At 32.7% G+C, this 20,100-nt stretch overlaps 1 protein-coding gene across 1 annotated transcript; it reads left to right on the top strand.

Moving 5' to 3' along the window:
• Window positions 1-19,135: 19,135 nt before the first annotated feature.
• Window positions 19,136-19,762, top strand: LOC132270221 (late embryogenesis abundant protein At1g64065-like). Its single transcript, XM_059771411.1, has one exon. It carries the CDS (start codon window positions 19,136-19,138, stop codon window positions 19,760-19,762), a length of 627 nt encoding a protein of 208 aa, XP_059627394.1.
• Window positions 19,763-20,100: the final 338 nt, after the last annotated feature.

The raw sequence follows: 20,100 nt of genomic DNA, 5'->3' as shown, positions 1-20,100 counted from the left end.
ATATAGAACATCCGATAAAGATTTTGGAGAAAAGGTTCGCCGGCGGTCGAGATGAGATGGTTTTGAGAAGAGGCGTGAAGAAGACCCACTTTTAAAGGGGTATTTTTGGAATTTTAAAATAAGAATTATTAATTAAAAATTTAATATTACATCACGAGGCCAATTTTGACATTTCACAGGTAATAATCAATTTTAGAGGTAACTTGATGACTTTTGTTGGTTCAAGAGAGTGTTTAATTTTAGTAGGAGCATTTTTAACAAAAACAATAATACAGGGCTTATGTGATTTTTCCCTTTTAACAATTACAACTCCCATTTGTTTTAAATTCAAACTTTCACTATTTGAATACAATTGTATTTGTTTGGTACTTATCATGTAGAGCCGACAAACACGTCCTTCTGTATTTGTGGTCAAACTTGTATGTATTAAAATCAAGGAACTTTTACAATAAAGTGGTCTTAGTGTAGGTATATTACCCATAGCCAAACGTAGTTTGCATATTTACAAATACGTGAACCCAGTTCTATTTTAGCCCTTTATTAAGCCGAATTTATATTTTCACCCCTAGAAGTTTAATTTATGCACAATTTACCCAAAGAACAACTTATTCAAGTATTAGAATTTTGTCAAACAGCACTTAGGAATTGCTACATAGCGCTCGAATTAGGAGACACAACACGTAGTCTACAAAGAAAAATTGAAGAACTTAGCTCTAGAATTATATTAATACAAAATATTTTAGAAGTTAGACGGCAACGATTTTAGTTTATGAATAGATTTGACTTTAATAATTTAGATACTTCTATAAAACGATTAGGAGAAAATTTGGATTATATTAAAAAACAAGTAGTACAGAATTCTAGTCCAAATAATTTAGACAATAAGATGATATTAGTCGCAATAAAAGATATTAATAGTGATATTAAAAATATTGCTGAAAACCAAAAAATAATCCTAGACTCTTTAAAATCCCTTAAAACCGCTATCCAAAAATTATTACAATAGTTTTATGAGCACCAGTAGTCCTGAATATTTGACCGCGTTAGCTGAACTTTACAAAATTGATAAAGAACCTATAGGATTTACTAGCTTTAAAATAGACGTACAGTCAACTAATATACACATTAGACAAAATAACTTTTTAATTCAATTATTACTTCAGTTATCCGATAAAGTTAATAAACTTGAAGATAAATTAGAAGTAATATAAGAAAGTATTCTCAGAGAATCTTTAAAAAGAATTATCTGAATTATCAGATAAAATAAAAGAAATAAAATTGTCAGTTAATAACCAGTCCTCTCCTACAACAGCCAAGCGTGTAAATTTATTACAACTTCAACCTCATAAGCAAATCCCACAATGGCCATTATCCTTAGAAAAGTCAAAGAAATAATGAGAGTAGAAGATTTATATGACAATGAACATGATGCTAAAAAATATATAGAATAAGGAATGAAAAAGGTAAAAAATAAAATCAATCTTTATTCTAATAATTTATTAGATTTTCAGAGCAAGATATACAATCATTTTAGCCAAAGAAAAATAAGTGCAGTTAACAATCAAGTTATTTTAGATTTTATAACACCCGAAGCATGCCAAGAACTAAATAATAATAATCTATAACTTATGCATTTAGGCGTCATAATGATAGGATTAGTAGGATTAAACAGAGCAAAAACCGGAACTAGAGCACTTGCTTATATTTATGATGATCGATGGAATAACCATCAACAAGCTCAAATAGCCAGTGCCGAAATAGACTTAGCCGACAAAGCCGCAATAGTAGGATGTATTCCCAATTATACGATGACTACTAGAGAATTTAGTAAACATATTAAAATAGCTATATCTACAAAAGGATATAATATGACCGGACAATTTGAAAATCTATTAGTTAATACTTTATTTATAGAAAAGGCAGTTAATCAGTATAACTTAAAATTTAAAGCCCAATTTAGTGAAATAGTTAAACCTTTTAGTAGCAAATATGTCCAGATGATAGAAGCCAGAAAAGTAAGCAGTATTACTCATGGAGGAACAGAATGGAAATTACCTAAACTTACTACTACACCTAAAAAGATTCCCGAAAATAATATGATATATGTTTCAACTAACGGAGATGCTAGCATAAGGTTTAGTAATTATAAAAAAACAAGACAATTTAGTTGATGATACTCAGGAAGACTTTTTAACTACACTAATAGAAATCGAATCTCCAGAAGAGATAAATGTCCTTTATGATAGATTAGAAGATGAAATTCTAGATAAAATAATGTACGATTTTGATAATTTAGAATTAGAAGCATTGCAAGACAAGTATCCAGAACCTCAATACCAACTCATTGAAAGTGTTTATTTAGGACAAAGAAATAATGATGATATTAAGAAAAATATTTTAAATGTCGGATTTGAATCCTTCTATACAGCATTAGAATTAAACACAATAAAAGAAGAGTCAAATGTAATAGAGCATAGAGAAAGGAAAGCACCAGAAGCATTAGAATCTCATTCAATTGACCAGGAAATGAGTGACCAAAGAAAGAATAACACCTCAGGAAGTAATATGTTAAGTGATGATTTTACTATTGGACAAAGATTAAATCCCTCACGAGAAACTTATTTAGAAAATAGAAATATACCAGATATGTACACCTTAACAAAATATCGTAGACAATTCAAAAATATACCGACATAATCATCCGGAACAATATTAGACATAGCAAGACACGATCCCCAAGACTGGGCAAAAGTAATCGAAAACTGGGAACAGGATTGTATTAGGCAATTTATTTTGACCAATTTTGATAATCGAACTCAAGCCTTAACCTATTGTGAAACCTTATTAAGAGGAACCATTCATAACTGGTGGTAAGCTTATAAAGTAATTTATCCAAATGATTATGCCATTTTACGCGATAATTTTACCATTCAAGGATTTACAAGCCTCATTAAAAAGGTATTAATTGGTGAAGACAGATTATTAGATGACACCTTAATAAAACAAAACGAAGCTTTACGTAATTTAGAATTACTACAGATTTGTGACTTTAGATACATAAAACCCTATACCAATAAGTTTTTTGAGTATTTTGCAGCCACTGGTAAAACAGGTGATAAAACATTACTTGATCGATATCTTCAGAAGTTACCCGGGAGCGTATGAACTAAAATATGGAAAAAATGGTTAGAAAACCCTAGACGTGATACGCTAACCATAGGAGATAGAGTTAATGATGTTTATAACATGTTAAAAGCAGAATGTCGATAATGTAAAGAGTCTAAACAAATCAAAAAATAATTTTATTATACGTGTAGACAAATAGATTTTCCACCCCAATATGGGTGTATGCCTCAGAAAAATTATAATTATAAGCATAATAAACCTAAAAAATATAATTTGCGTAAAAGCAAAACCTACAGGAACTTTCGTAATAAAAAACCCTATGTTAGAACTAACCCTAGGCAATTTAGAAAGTGGCCTTGGTATAAGAAGCAAAAGATAAATAAAGATAAAAAAGACAACAAAGACAAGAATAATAAGGTAAACACGTTACCCACAAAAGAAAGACATTGCAAATGTTTTATTTGTGGAGATCCAGGACACATTAGACCAAATTGCCCTCATTGATACAAACAAAACCCTATTACAAGGATACAAGAAAAGATCAACATACTCGAAGATATTGAAGAACAGATAGAGGAATTATATGAATTAGAAAGCATTTATGACTCTGACGATGATAATGAAAGTATATATAGTATTGAGAGCTTAGATAGCAACTTTGATAATGATGAAGACTTTGAACAATGACTTCATTCATTAGAAGATTTCATTTATACTATAAGTAATCCATCATGTCAGTATAACGCAGTTAGTTTTCAATTTTCCTCTTATAATTGTAAACAGTGCAACATATCTATTAAAAAAGGTTATTACTGTGAAAACCATTGTAAAACTTTATTATGTCATAATTGCTACACAAACACTACAAGAAATGGTGCTATTAGGGACCAAAAAAACTGTCCCTATAGGTGCCCAAACTGTCCCCAATACCTTTTTGGGACGGATGATGCAACTGTCTCTATATGCAGCGTCCTAAAAGGGTTTTAGGGACGGACTAATTGGGACGGAATAAAACTCCGTCCCAATTGAGCATTAGGGACTGAATTTGTTTATCTGTCTCAATTAAGCATTAGGGACGGAATTAAATTCCGTCCCAATTGAGCATTAGGAACGGACTTAAATTCTGTCCCAATTGATCATTAGGGACAGAGTTTTATTCTGTCCCAATTAAGCATTAGGGACGGACTTAAATTCTGTCCCAATTGAGCATTAAGGACAGAGCTTTATTCTGTCCCAATTGTGCATTAGGGACAAAGTTTTATTCTGTCCCAATTGAGCATTAGGGACGGAATTAAATTGATGTATTTTTTTTTTTTTTTTTTTTGGCGCCTCGGACTCTTTCACATCTGTTCTTATTTCCCATCCGCTGTTGACAACCTGAAACTCCTCTACCTTTGATCAGTGATTTGATTCATATCTTCATCCATTCATAATCTGCATTCATAATCTGCCTGCTATATATATTCATAATCTGCATTCATAATCTGCCTGCTATATATATTCATAATCTGCCTGCTATATATATTCATAATCTGCTTCTACACAAACTAAAGTTAATGTCAATATATAATTAAAATATATATAGGTTGTTTAAATTACACTTCTAGCAATTCTAAAAACTGTACCAAAAAAACATCATATGTAATCCCAAAAAATTAGTTTCTAATCAAAAACTTTCTTAGCCTTACACTTGACTTTCTTATACTGCCTTTGGAAGAGGTGCAGCAGATGCCACCTATTTGTGTGCCTAGCTATTAGGAAATGCTATCAAAAACTTAGTTTCTAAACTTCAATGTCTGAAATCATTGATCATGTATTGCAGGCTCGGATTGAAATGGTTGGTACGGATGACCAAATGCCCCAAACATTGGTGGCTGAGGACTATTCAATAGACAGCCAAATGGTCCACAAGTTGAAGGCTGTTGCTACTGCTGTGGGCTACCAAACGAAGGTCGATGTGTGCCAAATTATGTGAACATAAGTTGAGAAGACATTCTGTTTTGATTATCTGCAAGACTAGCCACAGTTGCCTTCAAATCATTTATGGAATCTTCAGCTCTATCAGCCCTCCTCCTCTCAGCTTCTAATTCTGCCACCAATTCTGCAATATTGGCATTCCTTTTACGTCCTCGTGGAGCCTTCTTTCCATGACCAAACCCGCGGAAATAAGTACCTTTTCCTTTTCCAAGACAATTCTCTAATATCTGCTCATCCACTGGAATTGGACTACTAGCATCCACATTAATAAATTCCTTTGATTGGGCAACCATATTATCCTGTATTTTGAAATGTCAATGAAGTAATTTAATAGAGAAATTGATGCAACCTAGATAAGTAATAATTTATATTGCTTTCATCAGGAAAACCAATTTTATTTTGGAATTAAGGCAAAACTGAAGCACTGTTAACTTTAAGGATGATGAGAATTTTAGTTCAAATAATTGAAAAGAGTGATAAGTTTGCAATGCAATGGTAAAAATTCCTCCAGTAACAACATCACTAACACAAAAACAGAGTTACACAAACACAAAGAGGTCAATCATGGCAAAAAAATTAAAGGCCTAAGTCACTGTTTATTTGATTCATGGGTTGTGTCTTTACTAAATATAATATGCAAGGTTCTGCCAAACTGCAGGCTACATCTATACCCACTAGTAAACACATTTAAGAGAAAAAAGACCTAAATAAATCAAATAGGTAAGCATACCATTATTTAAGAAATTAAAGAATACCATATTCAATTACTTAAATGTTATAAAAAAGAGAATTACAAATAGCAGGACCTAAAGATAAATGGACATAGGATGACATTTTTCATATCTATACAACAAGATGAGAAGAAGACTTTAGAGCATCAAAATTTAAAGTATTATCTCTGAAAGTGAATCAATATTTTTCAATATAATTCCCTCCACATTTTCCAAGTCAGAAATCATTTAGTAATAGCAATTTTCAACTATAACAACTGCAAAAGAAAAAACCTTTTGTTAAGTCTTCCATACAGTTATTAGGCAAGTAAAACCATTGGTTTCACTTTGACATGAACATGAACTTTGACTCGCCAACTCAAACCCATCTTTCCTTGCTCTAATTGTCTCGCCAGTAAACCAGCCGCCGTTGGTCTCACCGATAAATTTCGTGGTTGCAGTTTAGACCCATTGGGTGTTCTGGGTTTATTGATGTGAGGGCACCATTGTCCTTTTGAGTTTATAAGTCAAGGATAGTATTGTAAATTTGAAGTGATTATTGAGGTTAAAATTTTCATTTCAGGTATTAGAAGGGTAAAATTGTTTTTGTACTGGTTTTTTCTAACGGACGTAAGCATAAACTGTTAGTTGTTTAACAGCAAGGGAGGTTTGTATTATCAGTATATAAACTTTGAGGGAGGTCAGTCTTGTTTGACAAATAAGGGGGGAGGTCAGTATAATTATCTCTAAAAAGTAAAAGAAGTTATGTGGTGGTAGGTTTCTATACCTAGATAAGTCACAAATGATAACTAATTCTTGATTCTTAGACAAATCACAAATGAGAATTGTTTCCTAGACTAATAGGATAAGTGATGTGGTTAGCAAAGCTCATAGGACATTGTTACAGATTTTTAATCTATAAGTCCAGAAAACAAGAAAAAAAGAAAAAAGAAAAAAAATGGATGATGGATCATCAAGCTTTAATATCCTACGTTGACAATCCTTACTTAGCTGACTATGACCACCAACAAGAATTCTTCACCATTTTGGATGAATTATATACAGAAGAATTACATTATGACATGATAGAGGACGAATTTGATGATTTTTACTTCTCCTCAGCTGTCTATCAACAAGAAGAAATCTTCCCAATTTCGGACGAAACATATGCAGAGGAATTGTAGCTTGAAGAGGCTCCCATGTCCTCAGCTATCATTTCAACCAGGAAATGGGAGAAATCAGAAATGGAAAATAATTGGATGGAAAAGGAGAAGGAAAATGTATCAAAGAGAAGTGAAACTGGTGAATATTCTCAAAGCTTCTGTTTGATTTGCATGGATACAAAACCAGCAGGAGAGATGTTCAGAAACAACACTTGTGTACATATATTTTGTGCAGACGGCATACGCAAATATATAGCTTCAAAGATAAAGGAAAATATTAGTATGGTCAAGTGTTCACACTTGAATTGCAAAGGGGTTTTAGACCCTCAGGTTTGTCGTTCCATTGTTACGGGAGAAATGTTTGATAGATGGGAAAATGTGCTGTGCGAGTCTATGATTCTCGTGGCACAAAAATTTTACTGTCCTTTCAAGGATTGTTCAGCTATGTTGGTTGATGATGGCAGGGATGTTGTGACTGTATCTGAGTGCCCGAATTGCAGGAGGCTGTTCTGCGCAATGCAAGGTTTCGTGGCATGCCGGGATGGAGTGCGGGGAGTTCCAGAGGTTGAAAAAGGGTAAGAGAGAAAGGGACGGAGACAATGTGTTGAAGGAGCTTGCCAAGAAACATAAATGGAGGAGATGTCCCAAATGCAAGTTCTATGTCGAAAAGATTGATGGTTGTTTACACATTACCTGCAGGTTAGTTTTTGCTATGTTGAAACTGGACATGTTCATTAAAATAGACCATGTTAAATTTATGTACAAATTACTACGAATGAAAAAATTATTGTAATTCTTTAATTTATTGGTTTTGACAGGTGTAAATATCAATTTTGCTACAGTTATGGATCAAAATGGACTGAAACTCACATATGTAGAACAGCCTAGAAAGAGAAGTAAATTTATCCTATGATATAATGTGTGTATGTATGTGTGTTTCCTATCTTTACCTTTTCACTCATTTAATTGCTGTTAAAGAACAGATTTTGGGATCAGTTTATTAATGGATTCTGTTCAAAGTTGATGTTGTGAATCATATATACAATTTGGAGATTATAAGTGATGGTTCTTTCTAATTATAATTAAAGATAAAAACAATATTAGAATCTTTTTATATCGAACATTGCCAAAGCCCCACATTCAAAACAACCTTGACAATTTCCAAAAGAGCTAAGATCTCAGCCTAAATAGCAATTTGGTGTCATCCAGCATAGAGAACCCAGGTATCTAATTTATCAAAGTGAAAGCTAATTAACAATCTTGCATTATCCTGAGCTAGAGTATACAGTATATACATATTTGTTGTAAAATGTGAGTGCACTAGAAGACAAGAATGTGTGATGTGTCAATGGGTATTGAGGTCCCTCTATATGCTGGAAAATGTCAGGATAATACTTTCTCTAATGCTATTGGTGGATCTAGCCATCCTTATCCGCTATACTAGGGTTTTTCAGTGTGACAAAAAGTTGGTATAAAGCATCCTTATAGTAGCCTGCAAAAAAGAGAGCCAAGAGAGGAATATTGAGCTAAAATAGGCTGCATTGCAAAAGGGGCTCGAAGCTGAATATAGTGAGTGTTTAATGGGTGATTTCAGGTTTATCCAAGTCTATTTTATTCACTGAAATCCTCATAAAGAAGCTGTAGATGTGTTGAACAGAAAGGAGGGCTTGTGTTGCTGATTTTCTGGTGTAAAAGAGTGATTCAGAGCCTCAACATCTATGAAGGACAGTTCAGAGGTTTGTACAGGTTAAGGCAAGTATATTCTATCTATTTAAAGCTGTAAAAAACCTGTTCTTAAGCATATAAGTGCTGTAGCTAAATTTGAGGTCCCATTCTTCTTTATTGTTGCTGATTTTTGGTTTAAGTAACAGAACTGAGTTATATATATACAAATCATGGTGTGAGTTGATTGTGTACCCTTGGAACATGATTGTGTTAATGATTATAAGCTGTTGAAGTTGGTTTATTTCCTAAAAAGTGGTCAGTGCTTGTTTTGACATCTTAAACCTTATAAGCAAGGGTTTTAAGCTTAATACACTGAGATCACAAAACTAAAATTAAAGTGTTATGCCTCAGTTAGTGTGTTCTACATCAGAGCATATGTGTAATGATGGTTCTAGTTTGTGAGAACTCAATTCAGGCCTGAGATTATACGAAATTCCAGAAATACACTTCAGTCAAGCAATTCTGCAGAAACTGTAGCTGAGGACAGTTTGTGAGCTATTTCTTGAATATTAATTGCTGTGTTCGTGTGGTGGTTAATCTGAGCAAGTGTAAGGTGAAAAATCACTAAATCTGAACCAAAAGGAAGATAAAACAACACTATTTAGTTCAAATCCAAAGCCAAACAAAACCACATGTATATAGAAACAAGATATTCAAAAAAATAAAATAAAAAAAGAAGTAGACTTAAAATCTAATCAAAACACATGGAGACAAATTTACTGAAACAAATAGAACAGGAAATTAAGAAATCACAAGACATTGAAAATTGGACTGTTTAATTACAAAATCACAAGATCACCTAATTTACATCCCATGTGGGACAGAACACATCTACGCAACATAAAAAATGGTGTCTTTGGGTTTGCTTTTTTACTTCTAAATTTTGGTATGAATTCTGATCACTATACTCATAGTCTTGTATAAAAGTAAAATTTGGAAATTGAGCAAAGGTGATCTATGTACCCGCTCTAGGTCAATTTCATATTGGAGAATCCAATTATGTATAAAGCCTTGAAACTTCCAATAGTTGAAAGAATTAACATGACTACAATTGTGTCCAGGAATATAAAAATAAAAATAAAAAAATTTGTTATAGCCTCCCAAACAACCAGAAAATGAAGGAACATAATAATTATTTTTTTTCCTAAAGATAATTTTTTCCCAGATTTAATTCAAACAAGTTTTTATTTTTAGGCAACACATGAACAGATCTGTATAGAATACAAAACAAAATCATAGAGTTTTGTCCATAACTTCAACTATATATCACAATGTTAGACGAAACCAAAACCTAAGAGATCAAAAACAAAAGCCCCATTTCCTAGTACTTCATTATCTAGATGTGAACTAATACAAATACTCACACACACACACATATATGTATATATAAGGCCATAAAAAAAATGTGTGTTAAATCTATTGAACTGGTTTCTTTTACTTTTTGAACAAAGCACATTGAGTTAGATATAAAAATACTCAACAAATTACACCATACACACAAAACAATAAATAAAGAGATAACTCTAGCCTCACCAAGCGAAAAAGCAAATATACAAATTTAAAAGCAACGGGAAAAAAAAATTAAATATAGAAAATAAAATACACTTACAACACCCGTAGAAGAGTAAGTAGTGACACTGAACTTCTAGTCGCTCTGGTAATCCTTATAGAGAAGATCTACAGCACGAAGCAAAGAAGCAAATGATAGAAAACATTCCAAGCTATCAATCCAATCAACTGAGACAAATGGATGGGGTATTCCAAAAATATAAAGGATGGGCACTTTATGCGTTCAACTAAACTTTTTGAGCTAATGCAAAATTTACAAATCCATTGAATTGATAACATTTTTGGCTGCTCAAGTGGATCAGTAATGCTGGGGATTAGAGATTTTCTTAAATACACAATACACAAGTGTTGCATTCTATAACAATTGGTTACCAAAAAATTGTTAAAATAGCTCAGTAATCTTTTGAAAAATAAAGCTTGAATTTGGTATTTTTAAAACTATAAGATTAGCAATACAAAATAATAGGGATCATCGAGTCACTTGTTGAATTTAAAGTATTATAGGAAAAAAAATCCCCAAGAAACAATTTAGTGACAAATAACAATTTAATAAATAGCTAGTGAGTCAAGCATAATTAGGGAAAAAGTCCCAGATATTGGATCAATTTGCGGTGACCTGGGAGGCACTCTCCTAGTTGGTGTGACTTTCAGCACCACTCTAACCAATTCGTGCGCACCAAGACAGGGCGTGACACCTTCTCCTTGTCAGATAAATATATATATATATATATACATATATTTTTTATATAATACTAACTAAAAAATGAAAGAAGAAAAAAAAAACAAAAACAAACAAACAAAACAAAACCCTCTCTTAAACATCTTGTGAAGCTAGAACCAAGTCTGCAGAACTGGAAAAGGCAAAGTGATGGATTAAGCTGTACAGTTTCAAAATAACATTTGTCCTTGGACACATACTTTGCACTTCTTCTTATCTACATGATACACTCTAGTTATCAAAAATAAAAAATTTGTTTTGTTTTGTTGGCTATAGTTATCAATTAATTAGCTTTACAGCTAACTTGCACTCTACTTGGGGATAAGAAGATCAATGGGATATAAAGTCTTGTTTATACATTCTGTTTTCTTGTCCAATAAAACTTTTTAAAAATTTAGTTCCAAAAGAAGATGGATACAACTCAGGCCAATAATTTATAATACTACTAAATTTAGTTTGTTATGATTTTTTTTTTTGGAAGATTTTTTTTTTTTCCAAAAAAAAAAAAAAAAAACGTTAAAACCCATCAGTACCATTTAGGTTAATGCAAAATTAAAATATTTCCAAAGCCATAAGAAGAATATTAAAAAATGAAAAAGTTGGGTTTGTGAGAAGATGACGGACCTGTTGCAAGGAGTGTCTAGAGTAGGAAAGTGGGTGAGATCAGAATACAAAGAAGGAAGAAGAAGCTTTGTCCACCATTGATGGACTGACTTTGCTGCCTCCCAATTAAAATGAATTAGATGTTCACCCAATTAGACAAAGAAGAGGCCAATAAACTGCAAATTATATATTACTAAGATCAATCAACAAAACCCACAAAAAAGGATCGACTTTCCAGCAAGAAAATTAAATTAATGAAGTAGCTTAGTTTATAGATTGTGCAAAGAAACTACTCTTATACGAATTATGAAATTTTATATTATTCTCAAAATACGCGAGATATCAGGTTCCTCAATGGATTAAAAAGAAAAAGAAGTGAAGACAATTGTCTATTTTACTTCATAATAGCAATATATAGCATAACTCCTTCAAAATATATATATAAGAAAATTTATTCTATTTTATTTTATATTTTATTTTATTTAATAATTTTTTTTAATAGAAACTCACTCTTACATTCCACTTTTTCTTTTAAGGGATTTAAACCTAGATCTTCTATTTTGAAAGGTAAAAAAGTGCCACTATTTTAAAAGTAAAGTTTATGTTTTGCATTACAATCATATGTTTGAGAAAATTTAGAAAACTTAACTGTAGAAGGAATATATATTTTTAGCCTGGCAATTGGTTGAAGTTTGATTAGAAGTTAGAGGGTAAGTAGGCGACTCCAACAGAAGCTCACACACCAACTGTAGGGCTTCCCACCAACTGGGACATAAAGCACGTCTACCATAAGGAAATTCCTAATGTAATACCATAAGAAAATTGAAAATTGAAGTCCAAATTAATGCGCTTAATGTACAATTTGGAAGGATGAGCGCGACAAGAACTTATCTTCTGATTTCAAGTTTTAAAAATCTTCTCCAGCATTCCACAATTCTAAATCAAAATAAAAATTCAAATAAGACCTTTACAATTCTTCTTTTTTAATTTTTCTGTCTCATTTTCACCAAAAATTTAATATTCAAAGTTAATCATAACTTGATCCTAATCCAAATACAGAGTTCCATGCATGACTACTTACCAAATTAAATATTGATCTTTGAACCCACCCCCCGTTTTCCTTTTTGTTACATTTTTTTTTTCCTTAATTTCGTTTTCAGTACAAATATGGTTGTTAAGCAGTGAACAATAAAGCGAACACTCAAGTTTTGTGCATCTAAAACATTTATGTTAATTATATGCATGTGTATATATGTGTATATAGTGAATGTATACGCAGTAGGGTTCATTAATTGGGAAATAAGGGAATTGAGGAGTGAAAATTACCGGCGGTGGGATTGATGTTGAAGACGGCAGAGAGTGTTAGAGGACTCGTCGATAGGAGAGCAGAGGATATCAAGAAAGATCGTTTCCGGCTGCTGTTGTTGTTGGGCTCTTCAAGACCTCCATGTTGATACCCACTTTTGCGAAAGAGAAAATTAGTTCGCAATGACTTGAATTGAAAAGAAAGTGATCGATATTGGGGAAGACCATACAAGTTTTACAGCACTAGATGTCATGTAAAGGCAGAGGGATCATCATCGTCTGAGATAGAAGACGGAAGGAGAAGAGCTAGCTAGGGCAATCCTTCAGAAAGAGGGCAGAACAAGTTTAATATAATTGAGAGGGTTCTGCGCAAGTGTCTCCCTTGTGGGCAAAATATATATATGCTAATTGACCGAAACTACGTCGTTTTAGAAGGATAGTTTTGTAAAATTACCTGGTAAGTAATCAAGGACGGTACGTTTACCGTCCCAAAAGGCCATTTTCATAATTTTTTTTATTAAAAAAAATATAAATATGGCGCTAAATTTTCGCGCTAACAAATTGGAGACGGGGGAATTTTTTTTTTTTTTTTTGGTATTTTAGGCTTTTTTGGGTAATTTAGGACAAACTGCCCCTTCCGTCCCAAATAAACTACCTTTTTGGGACAAATTTGAAACTATCCCTAATTGTCCGTCCCTGTTGCCCAGAATTCTTGTAGTGAAAATATGAAGATAAACAAGAAGATATTTTTGTTGAATCTATAAATTCAATATATAAACCATCTAGTCTAATTCAATTCCCAGTAACATTAGAATTTAGAGAAAAATTAGTTCAAACCTCAGCTGTGCTTGATACTGGAGCATCTAAAAGTATAATTCAAAAACATTTAGTCCCAGACGAAGCCTTAGTAAAGTTAAATTATAATGTTAATATGAGCCAGTATAATAATGAAAAACTTCCAATAACCCATTATGTTCAAAACATTCCTATATTAATTAATAATGAAAAGTTCGTTTTACCCCAGACTTACGTATTTAATATTATCCCTAGCACCTATGATTTTGTCTTAGGATTAAATTTTTTAAACTCACTTATCGGAGGATTTATGTATACCCCTACAGGCTTACAGTTTTTTAAGAAAGGAACCTTTATTCCGTCTAAAAATCCTTTTATTCCTCAAAAAGATAAAGGAGTCATTACATATGTTAATACTCTACCTATGACAGAAGAAATGACAGAAAATTTATTTGATGTATCCGAATTTTTAGAAGACATTTCTGAAGCCTTAATGTTTCTTAGTCATCTTGATGAACTAAAGATTTTCCTTAATAATAAAGCCATATTAAAAACCCCAAACTAAACATAGATAACCTCATAAGATTAGCTGAAACCACAGAAATTTTAGGTGAAAACCCCCAGAAATACTGGTATAAAAATAAAATTGAAGCAAAATTAAATATAAAAACTCCTTTTATAACTATAAAGACACAAGATAATTCTCATACTTTAGACGATCAATAAGAATTCCAAAGACAAATTAAAGAACTATTATTATTAAAAGTAAAAAGAAAAAGTAATAGTAGACATAGGAGTCCAGCTTTTATGGTTAGAAATCATGCCGAAATAAAAAGAGGAAAGGCTCGTATGGTTATAAATTATAAAAGATTAAATGATAATACCTATGATGATAGTTATAAAATCCCTAATAAAGATGTTTTAATAAATCGAATCCAAAATAGAAAATGGTTTTCTAAATTTGACTGTAAATCAGGATTTTGGCAAATTCGGATGGCTGATGAATCCATTGAATGGACAACGGTCACATGTCCTGAAGGACATTATGAGTGGTTTGTAATGCCTTTTGGATTAAAAAATGCACCCCAAGAGTTTCAGCGAAAAATGGATACTATATTTAATAAACACTCAAAATTCTGTTGTGTTTACATCGACGATATCTTAGTCTTCAGTCAAACTAAAGAAGAACATAGAAAACATCTTGAAATTATATTCACTGAGTTCATAACACAATGACTCATTATAAGTAGTAAAAAGATGATATTAGAAAAACAAGATATTGAATTCTTAGGTTTATACATAAAAGATGGAACAATAGAATTACAATCTCATATTGTTAAAAAGATTTGAGACTTTCCTGATAAATTAGAAGCGACCAAGTTGTTATAAGCATTTTTAGGATTATTAAACTATGGTCGCAATTTTATTCCAAAATTAGGACAACTAGTCGGACCTTTATATTCAAAACTAAGAAAACATGGTCAAAAGTATTTCAATACCCAAGATATAGAATTAGTTAAGAAAATTAAATCTTTAGTCTCGCAGTTAGAACCTTTACAGCTTCCACTTGAAAAAAGTTATAAAATTATTCAAACAGATGCATCAACTCAAAGATGGGCAGGGTTACTTCTTCAAAGACCAACAAAAGAGTCTTCCCGAGATGAAGAACAAATTTGTCGCCATACTAGTAGAACCTTTAATAAAGCACAATCTATTTTACCCTCCAAGGACTTAGAAATTTTAGGGGTAACCAACTCTATTGAAAAATTTCAGATTTTCCTTGATAAAGAATTTCTTATACGAACAGATTGTGATAATATAATTAAATTCGCAAATAAAGCAAAACAACAACGGATGTCTGCTAAAAGGTGGATTTCCTTTATTGACTGTATTACTAGAAGAGGTTTTAAACCTATATTTGAACATGTCAGAGGAAAAGATAATTATTTAGCAGATATTCTATCTCGTTTACTTATCGATTGTTAAATTTTGCAAGAATGGAGATCACGAGCAACAATAGCTATAGCCTTATACCAGGCACTTCTAATCCTCTTTTAATTATCCAAAACCCAGCTCAACAGTTCCGCGCTAGACATAATCTTTTGCCTGACCAAAAACTTATTTTAGATAATATTTGGTTTTCCAGAAACAACCCCGATAGAACCCTCGTTAGAAATCTAAATACATTAAGTGAATATTTTGTATCAACTAATACAGCATATCAGAATTTACAAAAGGAGCACGAGATTCTTATATCTCATTATAAAAAGTTAAATTTAGCCTATCAAAGATCAACAGAAAACCCCACAGAACTAACTATTTCTGAACAGATAACTAATGAAGATGAAAATCTTTAGAAAGTTCAGTTTTTGCAGGTACAAACCAAGTATGCTAAGCTTCTACCCCTCTTTTCCTCAACTTACAGAGAAATCCTAAGACAACAAGTTGAGCTCTTCCCTGATGATCTTAAAGACCTTATTCTTGAAGAGATTAAGTCTGATGGTCTCACAGAGTGGGTTGATATCCAAAACTACCTCAAAAATAACAGTCCACCCAAAGGAACCCAATATAACTACTTTTTCCTACGATTTATACAAACAGGCACCCAGATACTTATGTCCGTTATCTTGTTAGATGTAGATCCTATTTTCTTTATTCCTTTTGAAATAACGAGAAAAACCCTTTTCTCTACCAAAACAACCATTTGTTATTTAAGCAAGCTATTAGAACTAGGAATGATCTACAGTGTCACAATACCCAAGGATACGCCCTTAGAATATCTTAATTCTCTGTGTAATTTTCCCAACCGTTTAAACCAAGCCATCTCCTTCGAACAAAAAATAACCTAGAGTTTTATGCCAGAAAGTCCAATTCTCCTTCAAATCCACAGTACTCCCCCAGAATGGGTAAAAGATGGAGCGATAATTTTGGGACAGCATCAAGTTTACATTCATTCTGATCCAACTGAAATCAAGATTCTAACACGACATGTTGATTTCGCAAATAACTTTTGTGTTGAAATTGACCCCACTACCTTTAACCATTTGGTGTACTATAAAGCTTATCGACAAATTAACCAAAGCTACAATCCTGGTTTCAAACTCTATGATCAGAATATCAATATGGAAATTTTTGTTAAGGCAAGAATTCCTCATGTCATTAAGTCTCCTCCAGAGATTGAGATATCCCCGGAAGTTGAAGAAATAATAAATGAGGAAAAGATGCTGTTAGAACAGCTTGAACTGGCCTTCAGAAACGAAGAAACTAGCTCACCAGACAGTACTGATGAATATCTGGCCCGCATGCACAGAGGAGATATCTCACCAGCTAGCCCAACCGACAGAAATTTGGATAATATGCACGAATTTTGAGCAAAAAGCAGGTTCTTTACAGTAAAAAGTAGATCCTCAATAGTGTACAGATAAAAGCAGATCCACCGGAAGCAAATTCCCAACAGCAAAAGTTAATATAATTCTCCAGAAGACGACATCAACAGTTCAGCAATAATTCATGCCATCTTATCTCTAAAGTATCTTGAATCTCAACCATCCATGCGGCATCTTCAATCTCAACCGCCGATTCATCCCTCTCTTCTGCTATAAAAGGAACCTCTCTGCTCAAATGAAGATCATCGAGTTTTAGAGCAAACAAGTCTCGAATCATCAAGCGTCCTAGCCTTCAGTTTCTAGTGTGTTTTCCTTTGTGATTTCCTTCAGTATATTTCCTTTGTAACATATAGTGTGCAAGTGTATCCATGTATAAACAGTGTGTATCTATGTATATATTTCTCATGAAATAAATCATCTAGTTTGCTCCTGTTCAATAAACTTCTTTTCCTTATTTAGTATTTTCAGTACTTTCGGGCAAAAGACTTCTGTCGACAAATAGATCAAATATATAGATTTTATTTAGCCAGACAATGTAGATCCTAGAGTTTTCACATATTCCAACCAGTACAAGCAGCCTTAGTTTAATTTAGCAATTTCTTCTGTGAGTTGACTCGAACTGTTGGCTTGTTGGCCTGTTCTTTGCCGGTGTTCAGGCGTTTTTACAGGGCATTATCAGAGCGATATCAGGTTCGGCAGTCATTTCTGTGATTTAATTGTTAAATTGCTTCTATGTTATTTTGCATGCTTCTATCCGGTCGGATCCGTCTCAATTTTGGTATCAGCGCTATACTGTTTCGTTAAATTAAATTTATATATGCGATCTTTTGTCTAAAGAAGTCTATAAGTCTTTATTAAGCTATTGTCTAATTTTAACTTACCGTGAAAAATTAAAAAGAAAAGAAAAAAATATTAAATATTTTGTTTAAAAAACCGTTCTGTAATTTTATTTCATGATCTAAGGCTTTTTTTCTATTCAAATATTACTTTGGGTCATTTTAGTATTATAAGTTCTTTTGTGATATAAAGCATAAAGTGGAATTTATTTTAGAGAAATATTATCTAGGTCAATCCTTTTAGAGAAAATCAAGACTTTATTTCCATTTTAGAGTAACATTGAGTCCTTAAGCCCACGTATTAGTAATTATCCCTAAAATCAAATAACTTTGATGACATGGCACTAAACTTGCAAAATGTAGTTTCCTGCACTTGTCTTATTAATGACATCTTGCATGTTTATCCCTATCTTTGCCACATGTCTTCATAGATTTTCTAAAAGAAATATATGATATGGGAATCACCTTTGAATTGAATTCTAACGAACAATCTACAACTCACTCTTATTAAAACAAAATGACCTTTTTTCCTTCGATCGGCAAACATCATGTGGTTCGATAAACCTTTATTTTTAGAGTGCAAACATTGCCCCAGTTCTTTAAAAATGAAATTGATGGATAGTGATTGACCACTCAAATTTTTGAAGAGCTGACATTGATGGACAGTGACCGACTGCTCCTTACTCGGCACAGGACAAATGATGAGAAACACGATAGGAAGAATGTAAACAAAATTAACTGAAGAGAAAAAATTGGCTGCATGGGGTCAAGTACGGCACTGAGAAACTATTTTTAATATGTTTCCTATAGAACCATCTTATATTATTTAATCAGATATTTATTATTTTATTTAAGAATGTTGCGTGTCAAGAAAAATGGAGTGATATATCAACAAAGTCACACAACTTTGGCGCGTTTCTAGAAAGTCAAACTTGTAGCCCTTGTCTGTGAAGGTTCAAGGGAGGTGTTTCATAATTATTTTACATCCATTAAAAAAAAAAGAACATACCATTATAAATATAGCTTGCAACAAACCCATTAGTCCTCACCAACATATCTTAAAACTTTCAGCAAAAGTGTTACATTTCACTGCTAAATTCTTATATCGCTTAAAAGCATACATAGCATATTCATATAACTGCTCATATTTCACGTACTCCCGGCCACCACCCTTTCTTCAATACCATATTTCTAAACAAGTCAATCTTTATCAAGAAGATTAATGGCAGAGAAGGAGCAGCAACCAGGGCATAACTCGGCAACACCATATAACTATGGCCGAGCAGACGAAGAGTCACAAACCAAAGAACTTAAACGCCAGAAACGCAAGAAACTTATTCTATATATTGCTGCGTTTGCTGTGTTCCAAACCATTGTTATAGTCATCTTTTCACTCACTGTCATGAAGGTCAAAACTCCCAAGTTCCGCGTACGTGATGCCTCATTCGAGACGTTTAGTGTCACGGCTTCATCATTTGACATGAGAATGAATGCACGACTTGGTGTCAAGAACACCAACTTCGGTCCCTACAAATTCGACAATAGTACCATTACCTTCTACTACAGGGGTGCAGAAATAGGGAATGCTTTTGTTCCTAAGTCAACGGCTAAATTTCAATCCACCAAGAGGTTCAATGTTACAATAAACCTATCATCAACCAATTTACCAACCAGTTCAGAATTAGGAAGTGATTTCAATTCTGGGATTTTGCCACTGAGCAGCACATCAAGATTGACCGGAAAGGTGGAGCTAATGCTGGTGATGAAGAAGAAGAAAGCTATCAATATGAATTGCACCATGGAAGTTAATATCGCGAGCCAGAAAATCCAGAATTTGAAATGCAAATGATAAATATGTCTGTTAATCTGCTTAGTGTTTAATTCCTGAAAATTCTTTTGGTTCTCTTATTCTTTGTATTTTTTTTTTTCCCTCAATCTATTTGAGTGGGCACTTAATATATATATATTTTTGCGCCATCCTTTTCTGCCTTTTTTTTTTATAGTTCATAACGTGTGTTTTTTGATACGATATAGTATAACACGCACAAATGGCATTTCCATAACATCTTCTAGATGAAAGAGTTCCTAAATGGCAACGTATTACTTTCTTTAATGGTATTTGAAATCTACGAGGCAGAGGCCCGAACAATTTTTTTTTTGGTTTTTCTAACCACTTTGTTTTCATAA

The sequence above is a fragment of the Cornus florida genome, unplaced genomic scaffold (genome assembly GCF_030987335.1).
Source record: "Cornus florida cultivar Cherokee Brave unplaced genomic scaffold, ASM3098733v1 CherokeeBrave_3.0.0_Hap2_Chr08, whole genome shotgun sequence".
In the NCBI taxonomy this organism is placed as follows: Eukaryota; Viridiplantae; Streptophyta; class Magnoliopsida; order Cornales; family Cornaceae; genus Cornus; species Cornus florida.
Note: the sequence above shows the minus strand (reverse complement) of the source record. Positions and strands in the feature narration are given on the sequence as shown.